Below are 20633 nucleotides of genomic sequence, written 5' to 3' on the forward strand. Positions count from 1 at the left end.
CCGAGACTCGCCAGCTTCAGTCTGTCCTGAATCAGACACAGTGGTGCTCCAGTGGACCCTCTGCTTCTGCTGTCCATTAATGTGCTGAGGTTCTAATTTCATGTTTCCTCTGCTCTCTTTTTCTCTGCCTCTCTCTCTTTCCCTCTCTTCTCTTCTTTTGCATTTCTCCTTTCTTCTCTCTCTTTGGTTTTGTTTCTTTCCATCAGGTGTCCAAATGACTTTACTGGTGATCGCTGTCAAACCTACGTTATGGCCAGTTTCTACCGTATGTCCATTTCTTTCTGTCTGTCTGTCTGTCTGTTGTGCATGCTGTTTTGGAGGTTACTATTCTGTAATGTTATGGAATGATCTGTAATGATACAATCTGCTTCCTGTTCTAACAAATTAATCTGTTTTATTCGGGACATTGTGTCATTCACCCCATTGCATTATGGTTAATGATAGATTTGACATTAGAAGCAGTGTGATCCTTAACATCATGAGTGATGCATGTGTGCAGGTATGATTGCATGTAGTTTATTCAATCAAACCCAAAACTAAAGTGAATACTAAGACGAACGGGATACTAAGAAAATCCTAATAATTAACATATAAAACAAATATTACTAACTATAAATACAAGAGTGTCCAACTAGAGCACAAAATGTCATTAAAAATATTTTGGTAATTATAAATTAATACATTTTTGGTGATTATAAAATATGACCTAATATTTTTGCTGCGCAAATGTCCTGTTATTTATTATATTATGTATATTTACAGCAGCAGGAAAAAATTAAGAGAGCATTTCAAATTTTCATTTAATCAGCATTTCTAGATGTATTGTGGCCATTCCAGTCCAGTGTCTGTTCAATTTCAACAAAATCAAACCTCAGGAGTGACATAAAGTCATCCAACAGCAATGTGAAAGACTGACAGCATGACAAGACACATGAAAACTGTGATAAAAATTAGCTTATCACGTAATTTTTTTACAACTTTTCCTAAATACATGTACGAATATTACTGTTGTATTACTCAAAGGTGAATTTAAACTTGTTTTCTTTGCAGTATTTGAGGTCTGAAAAAATATACAGAGCATCTTTTCTGTTATTTTGACCCGTTCCTCCAGTTTTCATTTTGTGCAAATGAATGCAAATAGAAACAATGTTTATATTTAAATATAAGTAGTTAACAGAATGAAACAAAAATGATCATTTTACTTAAACACATAAATAGTCAATTCAGAAAAACTGAAAATACTTTTAAAGTGGTTTCTTACATTTTTAAATATTTATACTTATTTAAATACTTTACGTTGATATATTTATTCACACAGTAACTATTAGCAAATAAAATTGGGTAATATTGGGAGGCAATTAGAGACAGAAATGTCAGCTAAATTACAAATTATCTTAGCCATAAACCAAAATTACATGTACAGCATTCTTACCTGTACAGATATAATGTGTTGTTGAGACCATCTTTCCAACCCATTTTTGTCCGTATTAATTTACATACTATACACCCTTCTGTAGTTTCACAAATGTGTGCAATTCACAAATGCGTGCAGTGTAAAACTGAAAACACATGCAAACACCATTGTTACCCTCGCGCCACCCTGTCACAAATCGAGCACACCTCACAGTTTAAAAATCCCCCCTCAATTATAGCTTGAAATTAAACAGCTCCACTTCCCCGAGGTGACACATTCTAACCGTTTAAGGCTACACAGCGCCATCTGCAACACTCATGTCCATCAACTGCAGAATAACACCTAGATTAGAGGGAGGCAGGAGATGACTGCACCTGACAGTTCGTGCCTGTGAGCTATTGGCTCCTGCCTGTGTCCGCTTAGTGCGTATAATCAGGTCTTTGTGTTCTCCAGAGCGTTGCTATGCTGCCACGGTTTATATTTTACCCCGATCTTAATCTTAACATGTATTTATTTATTATAAAATGGGGGGTTGAACACGAAGGATCGTCGTTAATAAAACTATTCTAGATGTGGAAGGCTATAACGTTTAGGGGCTTTTTGACTTTTTTAATACAATCGGACAGTGGAGAGCAGACAGGAAAGCGTTATAGAGACAGGGGAGAGGGACCGACAAATGACGCTCGAGACAGGAATCGAACTCGGGTCAGCACTGTATGTCAGTACACTGAAGGGCTCAGCATACTACATTCGAAATCGAAAAACGACCGTCTGTGGCCTGATTTCGAACAAAATCTGGTCCAAACGACATTTCTTTTCACTAGTTCGCCGCAGCAAACCAGTGTGGCCGGTAAACACCCTCGAGCCACCATTATTGGTCCATGGCCATTACGTAATAGGTGGGTGTGTTGTTTGTGTGGCCACGTGCGCAGAGGCTATTTGCATATGTCATGTAAACCCCGCCTCCAGAAACAAAAGGGTGTTGGATTGTTCGAAAACACTATACTGTACGTCTCTCAACGTTTTCGAGCTTCGTTTTACCCCAAAACGCAGAACGAAAGCGCAATTCGCCTGGACTATGCTGAGCCCTTAACTGTCCGTGTATCTTTTGGTCATTTGTTTTTCAGTTTGAACTTGATCAAACGGGAGTGAGAAAACGGCGCCATTTTCGTTTTTCGTTCATTCAAAAAAAAGGAAAAACGAGAATTCTGCTTAATTTTTCGTTTTCAACTTCACGGATAAAAACGAATAAACAACTTGAAAACGAGTATTTCACATGTATTTCACATGTTCCGCTGATTGGCCAATCAAAGATCAGTAAGCGACGTCTTCGGTTGTCACTCGGTTCCGTGAATGAACAGAATAAATAGTCCTCCGCTGCTGTACAGTGGGGATTCTTCAAGTATGTTTCATTTCTCTCATCAAACAACCGTCCACAAACCGTACAGGGCAGATTATAGACTGGACTTTCTTCTGTGCAACCTAACGCATTTCATATAAATATTTATATCACAAATATTAATGTAGTTCGAATCCGCATCTTTCTAGCTCTTCGGGGTTAAATCTGCGCGAGACACTGTACAGCACGAAGCGGATTCATATACTTATTTTATTTCATTCAAAATTCGCTGTGTTGGTGGTTGTTGGGTTAACACATTTCCACAAGTTTGCTTCTGTGTACATTCTATCAAGTGAACCAAGACGAATTCAGAGTTTTGCTGCGCGAGACACTGGACACGTTTTTTCCTTTATGAAAAAAGGTTACCTCTAGCCATCTTGAGCTAAAATTAAATGATCAAACAAAAATAAATGCTAATTGTTTAAACGGTTTAGTGCAAACATACGGAGCCTCAATACAAATTACAACGGAACACAGCGAATTTTGAATGAAATAAAATTGTATATGAATCCGCTTCGTGCTGTCCAGTATGGAGGACTAAACCTGCAAAAATTATAAATAAATGAATGTATAAATAAATAAATATATAAATGTAATAATATGAAAATAAATACAGGAATGAATGGTTTGATAAAACAAAATAATTCGTTTTAGCTATTATTGATCTTAGCTTTAACTTTTCTTTTCATTTTTTAAATTGATTTATTATTTTTTGTGTCCATTTTTAATTATTTTTAATTATTATTATTTTTTATTTTTAGATTATTTTATTTATCCTTTCCTTTTATTTTTACATTTATTTATTTATACGTTTATTTATTTTTATATTTATTTATTATCGCATGTATTTATTTCCACTTTTATTTATTTATTCTTGTATTTATTCTTACTTTTCTGTGTCTTGTATGATAATTAGATGGGTTGGTCTTGCCTACTATTGGTTCAGCGTAGATTGAAGCGTTTGATCGATTACTCTTGACTTGTTTTGGACTAACGTCACGTCACTCACTGATCGTTTGCTTCGTGTATAACGTTAAGTAACTATGGCGGGCGCACAATTAGCTAGAGAGTTACAGCATTTAGCCAATGAAGTCGATAACCATGCATCAAATGACTATGTGTCATTCAGATTAGATGCATTTATTGAGGATTTATTACAGATTGACGGAGAGATAAATGACAAAGTTCTTCAAAATCTGTGCGAGTCAGGGGGTGCTAAGGTGGTGACCAAGTTCCGGTTACAGGTCCTCTGCCAAAGAGGTGCATGAACGACCTCAGCAGATTCGTCGATTCTGAAAGCACAAGACGACTTGATATTAAGATGTCTAATAAACACAGACTTTCTTGTTACATGATTTTGACATTCTTGTTAAGATTGCAAATTATTGGTATGATCGCCCGTAACGGCTGAAGCGAGGTGAAAAAATAAATAAAGCGATTTGACACGGGATTCGTACCCATACAATAAAGCGAGGCAGCGTGTCACTACGGTAACAATCACACTAAGCTATTTCGCAATGCTAGCTGCTGCGGATCTTTGCAATAATATCAAGATGTCACACAACAATATGCAGCTGGATGAATCAAGGGAATATGCCCGTCTTAACTTGTGACCTCTGTGTTATTTATCTCTTATGAAATGTAGTTTACGAGTACCGTTTAGTAACCACGTCTTTTTAGAAGGAATGGTTTCCATTTGATGGCCCCTGTAGTGAAAGAACGATGCTCATTACTACCGTGTTAACTTGTGACTTAAGTTCACTATGTCTCAATTCATTTACATTATGTTACATCATGTTACATTAAATCTTTACGCTTTTTCTAACCGAAAGGCTGCTTATAACTATCACTTTGACAAAGCGTTAGCTTGCGACTTCGGTTTACAAGCTCATCTGTGTAGTTAAACCTTATTACATTTTGTGCTTTATGATTTTCACCAGTTGAACTGTAACGCCACCATAGCACCCTCTGACTCGCACAGACTTTGAATGTGCTGCAAAGAGGCTAACAACCGAGGGAGAACTTTGTCATTTATCTCGCCGTCAATCTGTAATAAATCATCAATAAGTGCATCTAATCTGAATGACACATAGTCATTTGATGCATGGTTATCGACTTCATTGGCTAAATGCTGTAACTCTCTAGCTAATTGTGCGCCCGCCATAGTTACTTAACGTTATACACGAAGCAAACGATCAGTGAGTGACGTGACGTTAGTCCAAAACAAGTCAAGAGTAATCGATCAAACGCTTCAATCTACGCTGAACCAATAGTAGGCAAGACCAACCCATCTAATTATCATACAAGACACAGAAAAGTAAGAATAAATTCAAGAATAAATAAATAAAAGTGGAAATAAATACATGCGATAATAAATAAATATAAAAATAAATAAACGTATAAATAAATAAATGTAAAAATAAAAGGAAATGATAAATAAAATAATCTAAAAATAAAAAATAATAATAATTAAAAATAATTAAAAATGGACACAAAAAATAATAAATCAATTTAAAAAATGAAAAGAAAAGTTAAAGCTAAGATCAATAATAGCTAAAACGAATTATTTTGTTTTATCAAACCATTCATTCCTGTATTTATTTTCATATTATTACATTTATTCGTTTATATATTTATTTATTTATACATTTATTTATTTATAATTTTTGCAGGTTTAGTCCTCCATAGTCCAGTGTCTCGCGCAGCTTTGCCACGCAGATTTAACCCTGGAGAGCTAGAAAGATGCAGATTCGAACTACATTAATATTTGTGATATAAATATTTATATGAAATGCGTTAGGTTGCACGAAGAAAGTCCAGTCTAGGACCTGCCCTGCACGGTTATTTAATGAGAGAAATGAAACATACTTGAAGAATCCCCACTGTACAGCAGCGGAGGACTATTTATTCTGTTCATCCACGGAACCGAAGGACAACCGAAGAAGTCGCTCCCTCGCTTGCTGATCTTTGGTTAGCCAATCAATGGAAGGGGGAGTTTCATACCGCCCACACGTGGAAATCGATTTTTCAAGCTGTGTATTCGTTTTTACCCCTACCACTAACCACAGAGCTATCGGCGCCGACTTTACGAGCCATTCTTAAACAAACACTCAAAGTGGAGCAAAAAATAAAAATGATAATTTGACACATGGGCATAACCCGTGTCGTGTTATGATTTATCGACCTGGAGTCGTGGATAGCTTATCAAGTCTTTGCATGCCAGTCAACAGCCAGGTTTCCTCTTTATACTGTTCAGTTTGGGAGGTCTGGAATGGATGTCTTTCAACAAACATTGGGTGTTGAAACAGCGCTGGTACTGAAGCTTTAAGACCCGAGGAAGTGTAAATAACACTAATCCTAAATGTACTACAATAGGTACATGTAGACACAGGCAAAAAAGAATGTGTCCCCCGTTTTAGTGCCTCGTGTGAATATTAATCTCAAACGTAGGTTATGTCTGACATATTGTCACTTTTAAATGGAAAGACGGGGGTATATCCCAGCATGCTGTGCAGGTGCGGATAATTCACACTGGCAAACTGCACAAACGTATCGAACAAACACACTTTATAATTAGCATGTGCCATCTTTGACATCAAACAACCAAAATATCACAGCCATTGTTTTACAGACACGCGCATAAAAAATATAACTGGCTTTACCAAAGGGGTCCGTGCATGACATCCAAAAGAAAAAGCCTCCCTCATTGCTCAGACGTCTACACAACCTATATCAGGTCTATGAAAGTGTGTTGTCATGACAACAGTGGGGATTTCCTGTAGTTAATATTAGACACGTGAGCAGTCTGTAGAAATGTGTTCCAGGCTTATCTCAATGGAAATAATCCTATTATAATGGAAAAATCCTGATGCACGACATCACTCCAGTTATGACATGAAGAGCTCCAATATTACCTCTGCGCTCCCCATTTGACTTCAGATGTGAGATTGGAATATTCAGCTATAGCCTGGAATCATATAATTATTTAATAAATGAATTGATTAATAAATGCATTGTCTGTTTCGTTTAGCCATGCAATGTCTGTTGCATATGGCCGCATGTTTTACTAATATACACATCTTAAAGTGTACATAGCATCTTGTGATTAACAATTAACTCAAACACAAAAACGTGCCGTTTAACATATATTATGAGTAATATCAACTGTCTCTTTACCCCACAGGTAAGACACATCATACTGTAGATATTCTGTACAGTGAAACACTTGAATGTATATCAGTTTATTTGCATTCCTGCACACTTGCTTCTTTTTAGTGAAACTGTCTTGTTTGTAATAATTATACTAAATAACAAAAATGATATTCTTTATAGAGTTGACGTAACCCCTTTAAACAACATTAATTTACGTGTCTAACAGTATGCCCTGTGAATTACAGTAGCTCACACAATGACATTGATTCCATTAAAAAAAACTAACCTAGCTAAAATCTCAGATCTTAATTCATGCAATAAACACCAAAACAAAGTAGTAGTTTGACGCTAGATGGTAGTTGGATGATTTTAATCGCATTTATTTTTATGACTCGTAATTATAATCATCCGTTCTCTTACCCATTAATCCTGAATCGTGTTATATAAACCCAGATTTCAGACTTGCTCTAACCTGCATGTTCTAACCTTGCACTATTCTTATGTGAGCACATAATACCCTTAGTATTCGCTTGATGTGTCCAAAATTCTCATATCACTTTCATGATGCCCATACTGTGTGTGTTCCTGTGTACGTTGGATTATCTCTCTCTTAAACCTTGTTCTTCCTTGTTCTCTCTCTCTTTGGTTTTGCTCCTCAATTATCAACTCTTTGTACTGGCAGAGTCTCTTGGGATTGAATTCATGGGTATGGACCTATCCTTCACTCCGATTGAACTGTATAGATTCCATTTTATTTGACACCTTCATAGCCTCCTTCCGGACTCTAAAGCAAATGAGCAAATTGATTAACAAATAAATCTGTCAATCAGTTATTGTTCTGTATGTAGACCCTCTTTTTAAGAGATGGCTCGAGACGCATTATCTGCAGCCCTTATCTCCTCAGAAAAGAAGTTTCTAATGGCACAACATGTTTTACCATTTAAAAAACAGTTGTAAATTTTGTTTTAGTGTCAGCGTGCGTACTGCTCTTTAACAAAGTAACCACATTCAACTATTTATGTTTTAAGTAGGACTCTTGATATAAACCATTTTTGTGGGTTGGAGGAACATAAAGAGGCAGGAAGTGAGTCAGTCAGGTGTTTGCTGTACGCGAGCTTTATTCAACATGCGCTTACGTGACTCGAATTTACTGATTTTGCGGGGGAGATTCATGGAAACCTTTGTCAGCTTTATGCATCCACCTTGTATTTACTGAACGGTAAACACAACAAGTAGCTTCAAGTGAATTTATGTAGACTGAAGTAGTGTTAACATTGAATCGAATTATGTTACACCTGTTAAATCTTGGCTCAGACTGTGTCAACATTCTCCATCATGCACGCATTTTCAGTTAAAATGTGAACATCTTTGAAACAATATAAATGTATTTAATCTTTCATTTTTTTGTATTTAGCATAAAATGAATTTATTTCTAATTTATTGCACCGATATATCGACCAATAATTGGTATCGATTGATAAAAGCAAATTTTCACACTATTGGCTATTGGACGGTAGTTTAAAAACAGCCGATGATCAAGAAATATTAATTTAATCTTCAGAATTTAGTTAATGCAAGTTAATATAACCATCAAACTATCGGCATAGTTGTGGGCACTTGGCTATCGGTATCAGTGGAGAAATTTAGTATTAGTGCATTTTATTTATTAGAGTGAAAGAGAGATAATATAGCCTTCTTGGAAAATCTTGAATTTTTCTTACCCCGTGAAAATTGACTGTAAACTGTACTGAATTTTGTAGATTAATGCTTAAAACAGGAGGATGTTTTTCTGAACAAGAGGATGTCTGTCTTATACAAATTAGCTTGTCAAGTAAACAAATCTTGTTTTAAGGATGTTTAGATTTTTACTGGAAAACAAAGCGAATATACTGATTGAAGCGTAATGTTAGACAGGGATTGAGTTTTCAAAGCCCTACACTACATCTGGCCATGTCATCTAGGATTTTATTGAAATGATGTAATGCTTATTTTATTTGAACGCACAGCTGATCGCGCAGACTTGATTGACAGCTCAGATTATTTCGACGCAACATGTATGAGCGCTGCAGATAAGAGCTCTTGCCTTTCTTAAACCAAACATTTGGATTTCCTCCTCTCTTCTGTTTCCATCTGCTCTCTCTCTCATTTCCCTGAGATTTTCCTGTTGTCTTCTCTCAATTATTTTCGCTCTTCCCCCCCCCCTCGATTCTTGCACGCTAGTTTGCCATCCCTCTCCTGCACCAATGACAATTCTGCAGCTGTATTTTATAACGGTTCAACATTGAACGCTGTTTCTCTTTTGTTTTCTGTTTTTGATTTTGCCGGGCTTACAAAACTGAATCTTAGTGCCCTTGCATGCCAAACTGCATTAGTACCATAATTAGGTTGTTTATATGACCTCTCCCAATCGTCTGTTCTTTGCTTATAAAAACAGCCCCTGTTTTCCCTTGAAAATGATCCGTTTTACAGCACTTTATAAAGTCACGTTTCTTGAGAGCCGAGCTTATAGCGCGTAGTTTAATATCACAAATAAGGTCCTTCAGAAATAATGTTCACTGACCATTGAACTATAATAAAGAGCAGAACACATCTGGATTATTTTGTTATTGATTATGAAATATTCCCCCCTAACAAGCCCTCAGCCCTTCACAGCTTTTGGAAGATCCGCGAGACCAATCCAAGGCTCCTTTCCAAGGGAAAGACAAAAGGCTGGATGTAGTTTGTGGTTTGATATTTGTAAAATGTCCCAACATTCGGCACGTTGTAAAGTTTCCTTAACATCCATGCTTTGATTGATTATAGAAACATGAATAAACTATATTGACCAGGCCAACAAAAACGCCCCGGTGATAGTATTTGTGCCTCCATGTGATAGGCCCTTCTGAAAAAGATTAAATGTTAATCTAAATCTTATTGTTCTTCTTGAAAAATATCTGAACTTCCTTTAAACAAGATGCATTTATTTAAGAGACAAAATTATGTAAGATTAGAAGCGTTTGGTAACACTTTATAATAAAGTTGTATTTGTTAACACAGTTTTATATAGTTTTTCAGCATTTATTAATCTTGGTTGATGTTAGTTAATGTCGATTGTTTATGTAAGTTCATTGTGCATTAACTAATGTTAACAGTTATGGCTTTTGATTTTAAAAACATTAGTAAATGTTAAAATTAACATTTTTAATGTTACATACTTACATAATCAATGTTAAATACAACCTTATTGTAAATGTTACCAAAAATACTTAACATTTTTTATTTCGGTATTTAAGTTTTTCAGGCCAATTCATTTTTCTTGTTTTAAGCTTAAATATGAAGACATTTATTGAGATTTATGCTTAATTAAAGAATAAATTATGTCTAGACTCAAGATATGTTCACCAAAGAACCGTACACGACACGAATGCAGTTTTGCTTTTTAAAAGTATCTTGTTTCAAGGTCACTCTGATATTTTCAAAAATAGATATTAAAAAATCTCAATGATATATTGACACTGCCACTTCGGGAATGCAGGCTGAGCTTATACATTGAGCTGAATGACAATGCCCTCCAGTGGAGGAAGCCATCCATGGAATCACACACTCCTTTCATCAGGGCCCATTGGGAGATCATTGAGCAACAGACCCATACCCTCACATCCATGATAATGACATGAATTATTCCTCGCGCAAGCACTTCCCACTGCTGTGTTGGTCCATTAGATCCCCGTGTTGAGGCCTTCTGTCCTGTGATTAATCCTCACATCCATGGAGTTAATAAGAGTGCATCGATCTGATCTTCTGCGTGATCTGAGTCACGCTGAACGCCCAATACGAAGACCACGTTCATCCGAGTTGTACATGATACGTCTCAGATTTACTGTTAGATGCGGAGGAGGATCACAGCAGCAGTGGGAAGTGTTTATGAGAGGCTTTGAAACAGATTTAGTTGGAGAAGAGACTGATGGTTCTTTGGTTGTGTTGCGTGTGTGGGACTGTGTAGAGGCAGAGGAGCTCTATCAGAAGAGAGTCCTGACAATCACCGGCATATGTGTGGCTCTTTTGGTGGTGGGCATTGTCTGTGTGGTGGCCTACTGCAAAACCAAGTGAGTAAACAGCAGCAATATATCCATTTCTAACTGTTTTACTATCAACCATTATAAACCCAGGAATACATTTCATACATTGCATTAATTTCATCTATGGTGTTTATATTTCTAAAGAAAATGAATATGTTTTATACAATAGGGAATATTAACCATATTTTATTATAGTAAAAGTGTAGTCACCATGGAATTTTGGCAGATTGATTACTATTTGTATTACCGTAGTTTTACTACCCATGGTTCAACTGGTTGTGGTAAGACCATAGTGAATTTGAGGTAACTATGTGGTTTTACTACAAATAAAAAAAACTATGGTTTTCCATGGACCCTGAACCGTTAACATTTATAACAAGAGCTCTTTCGTAGGTCAAAAGATATTATAAAAGATATTTTGAAGAATGTTGGTACCTAATTGACTTCCATTGTATGGACACAAAACCACTGAGACATTTCTCAAAATATCTGGTTTTAAATGACATTAGGCTGAATAAATGATGACTATTTTTGGGCAAACTATCCCTTTAAAGCTGCAGTCTGTTACTTTTGCCACTCGATCGTCATCTCTCTTTGCAACATAAAATTGCAGTTTGCTCCACATACTTATAGGGTTGCACGGTGTACCGGTGCTTTGGTAGCATGCATCGCAATGCTAAAGCTTAAAAATACCCACGATGCCGCTCTATTTTTAAACGGTAGCATGGTAAGTCTGTATCTGTAAGCAATATGTGCGATAACGTTCACTTACATCTGCCTTTTTGCTGTTTCTCTCCCAAATGAATCTGTTTTGAACGACTTGGACGATATAATGATTCAGTGAGTCATCAAGACACTCGCTTCGTTATTGAATAAATCAGCCGTTTTGAACGAATTGGTTGAACTGACTCCGTAAAAAAAATGCCGCCACCTACTGGCCGTTTTAGTTTCACATTTAAAGGAAGCCTAACATTTCACGTTATAAACATCGCTGTTTAAATGTAATTTGTGGCACATTTGAATTAGTTCCCACATGAGAAAATGTTGTTACAGTAATTTGACAAAAATTCCTAGACGCTAGTGTTTTTGAGTCTTACCATAGTAAACATTAAAGTATACTACAGTATTTGCAACAATTTATCCAACTACTATAGTTAATACTACAAAATATTGTAGTGTACAGTATAATACAGTTTACTATAGAAAATACAAAATGTTTCATTTAGATATGTGTATTAAGGAAATTTGGTTTATTTGGAAGATTTCAATTATGAAAATGGCACAGCATTGTGATGCTACTCGGTATGGTGATACAGCTATAGTATCGTAAACTATGTTTATGGTACCGTGACAACCCTACATACTTATCTTTACCTGTGTTTAAAAATAAAATTAAACGCAATTAACTAACACAAATTAATTGGATAAAAAAACTTTATTATAAGCTTACAGTTGTGAATGGTGAAAAGGTAAGCGGACAGGTTTCAAGACTAATTGTTTATTTACTTGCTTAACTAATTTTTCATCTTTTTTTTTTACCAAAAAAGTTACGGATTGCAGCTTTAAATATCAACTTTGTCTTAGATATTTCAGTCAAAAGTGACACATACACCGGCAGATGTCTACAGTGACATTGGTAAATGTAAAGATTTGTAAATTCAGTAGAAGAGCAGAGTTGTGTGATGTTAGATCACAGTATTAAACTGTGTGACATGTTGAATGTGTTTGTGGGCCGTTGTATGAGAGAGTGACACTGCCTCACTGTAGCCTCCCCCCCAGGAAACAGAGGAAGAAGATGCACAATCACGTGAGGCAGAACATGTATGTGGATCACCCAAACCGTAACCTGGCCAACGGACCCAATCACCCAGGCCCTGGTCCTGAGGAGATACCCATGGTAGATGTACGTCACTCTTCTTACTATTAGTCTTTAATATTCGGTTGCGATAACGGTGCAAAGGCTGTACACATACAGATGTAAAAATTGTATTCTGTATCTTAAAAGAATGTACTGTAAATTGTGTGAAAGTGTCTGGCACATGTAAATAAAGACTTGTTCTTTTTCTCCTAAATGTAGTATATCTCCAAAAACATCCCGGCAACCGAGAGAGTCATTAGACACGGAGAAGAGGCTCCTTTTCCCGACAGCCGGCAGTCTTCCAGATCTCACCACTCCACAATCCGGGCCCTTTCTGCCACTCACAGGTACCAACCCTGTGTGCTTTACCACAACTGATCCATGTGTGTGTGTGTGTGTGTGTGTGTGTGTGTGTGTGTGCGTGTGTGTGTGTGCGTGTGAGTGTGTGCGCGCGCGTGTGTGTGTGTGTGTGCGCGTGCGCGTGCGCGTGCGCGTGTGCGTGTGTGTGTGCGTGTGTGTGTGTGCCTAAACTCCACGCTTTACTCATCAAGAACCAGGGTCACGCTCCGATTGGCCCCTACCTGACTCAAGCGTCTGTTTCCATCTCATTCAGCATTCTTTTCCCATTTTTGCACACCTCGGTGCGACTCGACGTGGAATCTGAGTCACGCATCCATATTTCACTCCATTAAGAATGAAATCGCCACAGGTGTGAGTGAGCGAACAGAAACTCGGGGGTTATTCATAGTGATCGCTCGCAGATCTCCCGCTTCACGCTTGTCATTCAAACGGCTTCTCGCGCACACATGGGTTAAGGCAGTGGTTCAGATCATTCTTTTTCCATCACGCCCGTTCTTAAAAAAATGCATGTTACGCACCGCCATAATCTGATCATCAGTCATTGCTGTTGCCAAGTATTTCTGCCAGATGTCGGCACTCAATAATGTTGAGTAACAATGTCATTGCACAGATTTAGTCATTTAACAAGAGCCAATGATGAAAAAAAAGTTACATACACATGTTTTATATAATGTTAAATAATCACTAAAATATTAAAAGCAACATTTTGTTCAATTATTACTCTTGTCTAGAATAATTAACAATACATTCCGGTTTTTTTAAGTTTTAGAAATGAAATTTAATGCAGACACATTAATGTTCCAATAAAAACGTCTCCACACATTAAGAACCACTGGCTTAAGCCCTTTATTGTGCACTTTTCTGCCTTCTTTCCTTCCCTTTCCCTTCTTTCTCTTTCTCAGACAAGAGGGGAGAACGTGGAGTCTGGAGCGAACAGACAGCGTCCTCTCCGACTGTCCTTCTGGCATGATGTCGTCCTCAGTGGGGACCAGTAAATGCAACAGTCCTGCGTGCATGGAGGCGCGGGCCAGGCGTGCCGCACACTGTGGCTTTACTGAGCCCCACCGGCCCCCCCTGCAGTACGGCGACTCATTCGACTCGCTCGGGGACTCTCCGCATAGCGACAGGTGTGCCTCAGCGCCCCCTATCTGTAGCCATGGCACTGAGAAGCGTTTTAGTGTGTGCAGTAAGACTCGTCTGCGGTTTAGTGTGCAGTCTCTGTTAACCCTGGAGACTGGCACGGGTGGCATGAAAGATTTAATAGCAAATGGTCAGGTTCAAGAGCAGTGTCACTTGTGGTTTGCTGCTAAAGATAAGCAGGATTGGGACTTTTGTGGAAGACGTTAGTAGGGTTTGCTCAGTTTGTGTTTTGCATGGGTATGGTGGGGGATCTATGCACTGGGTGAGATGGTGAACCCATGAGTTTGCTCTCTGTAATCTTTCAGGAGGACCCTGCATGTCATTTTCTTCTGTTGACAGATCATTGGGATGTTTTTTTTTAATAGCCAATGTGGTCTCATTATAACAGCCACACTGCAACAAAATGAATTTCTTTAGTACTTTTTACTTGTTTTGCAGTACAAATATCTAAAAGGTTTTTTGAAGCAAGTAGGCGTAGAAATGCACTGATATATCGGCAAATAATGGGTATCGGTCGATAAAAGCAAATTTTTTAATCGGGCGATAGTTTAAAAACAGTCGATAATCAGGGCCGATAGATCCTGTCATTTAAAAGAGGACAGGAAAATGCATTGAATTTGTGCTCTGTATATAGAAAATGTTAAGAAACATCTCCAGTTCGATGTTCAATATTAATAGTCATTATATGAATTAATAACATTCAGAAAGTTAAGGAATATTAATTTGATCTTCAGAATCTATATCGTTATCGGCAGATATGACTCTGAATAATCGGCTATCGTATTGGTGGAGAAATTAAGTAGCGTTGCATTTCTCATTTTTAGATTTTCTATTAGAAAACAAGTTTTTTCATGAGTCCCTATCCTTCTGATGAAGAATTTTTAGATATTTGTGGAAAACAAGACATAAATGCTGAGTAGGAAATTCATTTTTTGCTGTATATTTGCCTGCTAGTCAGTAAAAGGTGATATAAGGATAGAGAATAAAAAAATATTTAACAAAATTATAGCGCTGGATAAATCAGAAAAAGTTGTCTGGCTATAAGGAGAGAATTAAATATTTTACTTCGCTTAATTTTATGAAGCTTTTTCCTTTTTCCAGCTTTTTTGTCTCGTTTTACCAAACAATTATGTAAACATCCTTAAAACCTGATATATTTACTTAAAGAAAATGATACACAGTCTTGCTTTCAGAGAAATTTAACTTTTCTTAAAACAAGACAAAGCTGTTTGCCAAAGGGGTTAGAAAATAATCTGATTCAAAAGAAAAGAATTCTTACCCCATTTTCAAACATCTTTTTTTCTCATTGACTTTAATTAACTTTAAATTATTAAACGTCAAATTATTTTGATTCTTTGATTTGTAAAGTTGGGCATTTTATCATGGGGCTCAATGAGATTCTGCTCTCTCGCAGGCTGCGCAGACAGCGTATGACATCGCAGAACTGCAACTGCTCCATAATCTTGAATTACTCTCGCGAGACTCATCTCACGTGGATATAGTCCGCATCGATCCAGGAAGTCAAATGTACATATCTAATGGAAAAATCGGCCGACTTTTGTTGAAAATAATATTTTTTAAATATTGTTTTTTACTATAGTTTAGGTCATCACAGAGGTCCCTGAGGGTTCGCTACTGTAATGTGGGTGTACTGCAACTCTTTTAGCTACCGTCGTATCTTCCATGGTGGATGCTGCTCGCTGGATATATACTGTGTACATGATAATGCAGTTCACAGATGTTCTGGCCTGGCTGAGAGCATCAGAGAGGGAGTCAGGGTCACTCAACGTTCCAGATACGCTGTTTTTGTATCGAGGCAGAGAGGATCTAGCCCACGGCCAGCTGTATTTACAGTTATCTCTCGCCTGCAAAACGCCCACGCTGCCGTACGAGGGCCAAAGCGGGAGGATTTGTACCGTGCGGGGTTCATTAAGTCAACAAGAACCGAACAACACATTATCTCAGGGGTGAAACGGGTCTCTCGTGTTTTGCTCTGTGCTTTCTCTCCTTCCACCTTTCTTCCTTCTGCTGTGTGGCTGACTGTCTGCCCTCGGGCTCGTCACATGTGTGACAGAATTAATTCATACGCTTCAGTTTGAACGCAGCCTCTCAGACCAGATCGGAGGAAATTTTCTGTCAAATGCGTCAAGAAAATGGTCTGTTTATATGATTAAGTGTAGCGGGATGCACATTAACAGAAGGGGGGTTGTAAGGCAAACGCAGTCATCCATCTGTGTTGTGTGCAGCAGTTAGATTCTGAGATTGGACAGGGAGCTTTGACGTGGCCCTCATTTGATTCTGGAGCGTATACTTCTGCTCTCATTTGCTATTGAGCTTTCAGCTGCCTTGTCTTAATGTACACACTATCATTTGTCTAGCGCCATTGCAAGGTGGGGTTTAATATATATTAGATACTGTAAACCTATGAGACAAGAACTGATGTTGCAGAGCAGTGGTTTCCAGCTTTTCAGTCGAAGAAAAAAATGTGATTCATTTAGAACATCTTGAGTTCCACCTGGTCACAACAATGTTCCCTTTTGTTTTTCTCATTCGATTTCAACGCAAACTTTAGGACTGTGAGCAAGATAATATAATATTAATATACACTGCCGGTCGGTTAAAAGTTTAGAATCACTTATATATTTTTTAATCTATAGTTTTCCCACATTTTATAATAGTAAGCCCATCACATCTTGGAATAACACAGTTGTAATGGTGGCAATTATGTTGTGACTAAAAGCATCTCAAATAAATGAACTACAGTATATGTTTAAGCATCTTCAAAGTTGTCACCCTTGACTAGAATTCGCAAAATCTTACACCTGGCATTTTATCAGCCAGCTTCTTGATGTCTTAACCCGGGAAGCATTTTAAAGAAGATTGAAGGAATTTACATCTATGCTGAACTCTTATTGGTTGCTTTTTATTCGTTATTTGGTCCAAGTAATCGATTTAAAAAATCATTTTAAAATAAAAATATAGTTTTCTAATGAAAGAAATGAATATGTTGGTACAATTATATTTTTGTAGAGGAATAGCAAATATTGAAATATACACCCTCAGATTAAAAGATTTCTAAGGTCCTGAGAAACATTTTATCCCAAACTTTTGACCGGAAGTGTATCTGTTGTTTACATATATCATGCTTATGCAAGGCAATTCCTTTCAGTGCCTTTTTTAAAAATGTGTGAAATGACCCACTAAAACATACAATCAATATCCAAATAACAGTTCAAACAGATGATAATAAATATGTCTTGAAATATGAGGAAATGCAGTTGATCGTAAAAACCTTTTTGTTTTGGTGACGGAACCCTGTGCTTCCATTTTGTACTTGAAAACATTTGACTCATGTTCTTCTGTTCCACACAACCTTCTTCTGTCCTGTCCTGCTCTGGCTCTCTCTCTCTCTCTCTCTCTCTCTCTCTCTCTCTCTCTCTGTCTTTCTCTCTGTCTCTCTCTTTCACCGCAGGTATGTGTCGGCCCTGACCACGCCCGCTCGCCTGTCTCCCGTGGACTTCCATTACTCACTGCCCCCGCCGGTGCCTACCTTCCAGATCACGTCTCCCAATGCCAGCCACGCCATGTCTCTGCCTCCCGCCGCCCACGCTCCTTACCCACCGGAGGAGGACCAGCCCCTGCTGCGTCGCTACCAGGTGCCCCTGCACGAGGCCCGGGGCCACGAGCCCTACCGGCAACAGCAGCGCGGCAGCTACCTGCGAGACAGCACCGGCAGCCTGCCCTCCAGCCCCTACCGGCTGTCTCAAGACGAGGAGTACGAGAGCACCCAGGAGTACCTCTCCTCGATGGAGCAACCAAAGAGAAGCAGTCGGCACTGGCGCAGGTCCAGACTAAACGGCCACGTGGCACCGCGTGGCTACCAGCCGTCCCGGGACTTGGGCTCACGAAGCTGCCTGTCAGACAGTGACTCAGAGGAGGAAGGTGAGAGCACGCCCTTCCTCAGTATGCAGAACATGAACGCCGCCGAGTCCTCCGCCCTCTACAGGCCCGCACCCGACACACGGACTTCTCACGCCCAGAGCGGGCGGCACGGGCCTCGTGCCAGCACACAGACCAGACTGACGCACCCGCGCCCCAAACTGGACAATGCACCCCACTAGAGAGACCGCCACCTATCCACAAAGTCGATCTACTATAGACATGCACCTATAAGAAATATTTTTATTTTATATAACTGACAGATATTCTAAACAAATGAAATATTTATTTTCATTTTAGCAAAAGTTGTCTACTAGTTAACAGCAAAGACTTTTTTATAGGGAAAACTCTATTTATATGTACATTTTGATTTACAGCATAAAAAAGATGTGCCAATTTTTTCACAACTTAAGAAAAAATAGAGTAATATTGTGGTGCCTTTTGCTGTATGCCGACGCCAGAGGGCCAGTGGAGTTTTTTGTAGCCTTTCTTATACGGACGCCTCATTTTTTTATACTCGTTTTCGTTGTCTCTTTTTGGCCTTTTCCTTGATTTCCTTTCCAGTTTGTGTTCTTTTGGGAACTGACCCCCATTTGAACTGTGACATTGCCCTCTTTTACACCCCCACCCCTCACCCCCCCACCATCATGCAATATAAACCACTCTAACATAAGGTGTATGTTTACATGAATTTGATCCACCAAAATGTTTTATGATCATGTTGTTTTGCCAACAGGAAATCAATGACAAATGCAATCGGGGCTCCAACTCCTCGGTCCAAAGTTGGGCGGAAAAGATGTGCGCGTGAGCGTCTGACCAAACGTGCGCTGCGAAAATCATTTCGTTCGTCTGTGTTTTGTCTTGAGGGTTCTGGTAAGCATCCTTAAAGTAAGATAAATGCACTTGAGAGGCAAAATTGTGTAAGATAAGACATCTTGAATGAAGTGTATTTATCTTTGGCAAATACGATTCTCCTGTTTAAACAGTAACCTAAAAGTTGTTTAATTTGAGAAAACAAGTTGTCTTATCTCATGCAATTTTATCATGTTTTAATGAGTTTAGACTAAAGAAAACAAGACAAAATCCGAATGAAAAGATTATCGCAGTGTGTAGCTCCTCTGCGCGCTGTGGCAAGGTGCGCGAGCAGAGCGAGCGAGAGGCCGAGGACTGACTGTGGTTCTGAAATATATGCTGCTGTTGTTTAGATTTACGCATGCGGGCACCTGATGTTTTTACAGCTGCCCTGCCTTGACTTGCATTGTATCCCTACAGGGTAAGGTCTGTCACACGGGAGCCTTCTCTTTCCAAAGGGGATTGTGGGTAACTGTGAGGGCGCCGTGGGCCGGGCTAGCAGCTGGTAGTTGAACTTGGCTGTCAGTACTAATAGCTTTTGACAGATAACAAAGAAATAAAGTACATATAGTGTCTCCCACCCACCTTCCCTCATTATCAGCACATCCATCCGGTTAGTGCGGCCAGCAGAGAGAGATAGACATAAACTGACAGAGAGAGAAGGAGGGATGGAAAGTCTCACAGCGTCTCAGGACTTTACTCCACTGCACATCTTCCTCTAGCACAGGACTGAAGAGAGCCTCGGACATGCCTGTTCTCCCTGTGGTCCTGGTACTCCAGGACAGGAAACATAAGAGGCTGTTCACACAGGATGTGCATTTTTTTTGTCTTTTCTAGAATACTTCAAATGTCGGCAAACAATGAAATTGCAGAAGATAAATGATGCTGTACATATAGTGCTCATTTTTCTCATTTAAGTAGCCCGTTTCATTTTCTTTAAAGCTGAAGTATGTATTTCTTTTTGATTAGAAATTAACAGAAATCAGTTATTGTGCAAGTACTCGAAAAATCCCATTAATCCCCTTTCGCAATTTTTCACTTTCATTTCACTAATAATTATAATGCACTGTGAAAAACTGTAATTTTTCAGAATTTTCACGTATTACAAATTGCTGCTAAAAAACTTTCAAGTACAGAAATAATCTGTACATTTACAAGTTGGGTGTAAAATATAATGAAAAGTATGTCATTTTACAATTTTATTTTACGTTGTTTTTCTGACGCCCAAGCTGCCGTAATATTACCGTTTTTTGTACACGTTGTACTAATAACATTGTACTAATAACGCTAAAATAATCATTATTAGTTATAAGAACAAGCTGTTGGGTCAGATTTAACAGGAAATGTAATTTTGTGTCATTTGACTCATGTAAGGAAAAGTTTGTAAAGTAACCTTCAGTTTAATGTTTCAACAGAGATGAAACATTAATAGACATTATATTTTTGCATCTCTGTAAAATC

At 38.3% G+C, this 20633-nt stretch overlaps 1 protein-coding gene across 8 annotated transcripts in view; it reads left to right on the plus strand.

Moving 5' to 3' along the window:
* nrg2a (neuregulin 2a) overlaps positions 1 to 18993 on the plus strand; it is an 81541-nt gene extending 62548 nt beyond the window's left edge. For 2 of the 8 annotated variants that reach the window (XM_057361263.1, XM_057361271.1), the window contains exons 5-11: positions 207 to 265; positions 7648 to 7671; positions 10948 to 11050; positions 12791 to 12926; positions 13101 to 13228; positions 14144 to 14368; positions 17854 to 18993. In XM_057361263.1, the coding sequence (XP_057217246.1) occupies positions 207 to 265; positions 7648 to 7671; positions 10948 to 11050; positions 12791 to 12926; positions 13101 to 13228; positions 14144 to 14368; positions 17854 to 18502 (1324 nt within the window). In that variant the 3' untranslated portion in view covers positions 18503 to 18993. The remainder of the gene's footprint in view (positions 1 to 206; positions 266 to 7647; positions 7672 to 10947; positions 11051 to 12790; positions 12927 to 13100; positions 13229 to 14143; positions 14369 to 17853) is intronic. The other 6 variants (XM_057361264.1, XM_057361267.1, XM_057361265.1 and 3 more) reach the window with 6 other exon arrangements.
* Positions 18994 to 20633: the final 1640 nt, after the last annotated feature.

This window comes from Triplophysa rosa, linkage group LG19, assembly GCF_024868665.1.
Source record: "Triplophysa rosa linkage group LG19, Trosa_1v2, whole genome shotgun sequence".
Lineage (NCBI taxonomy): Eukaryota > Metazoa > Chordata > Actinopteri > Cypriniformes > Nemacheilidae > Triplophysa > Triplophysa rosa.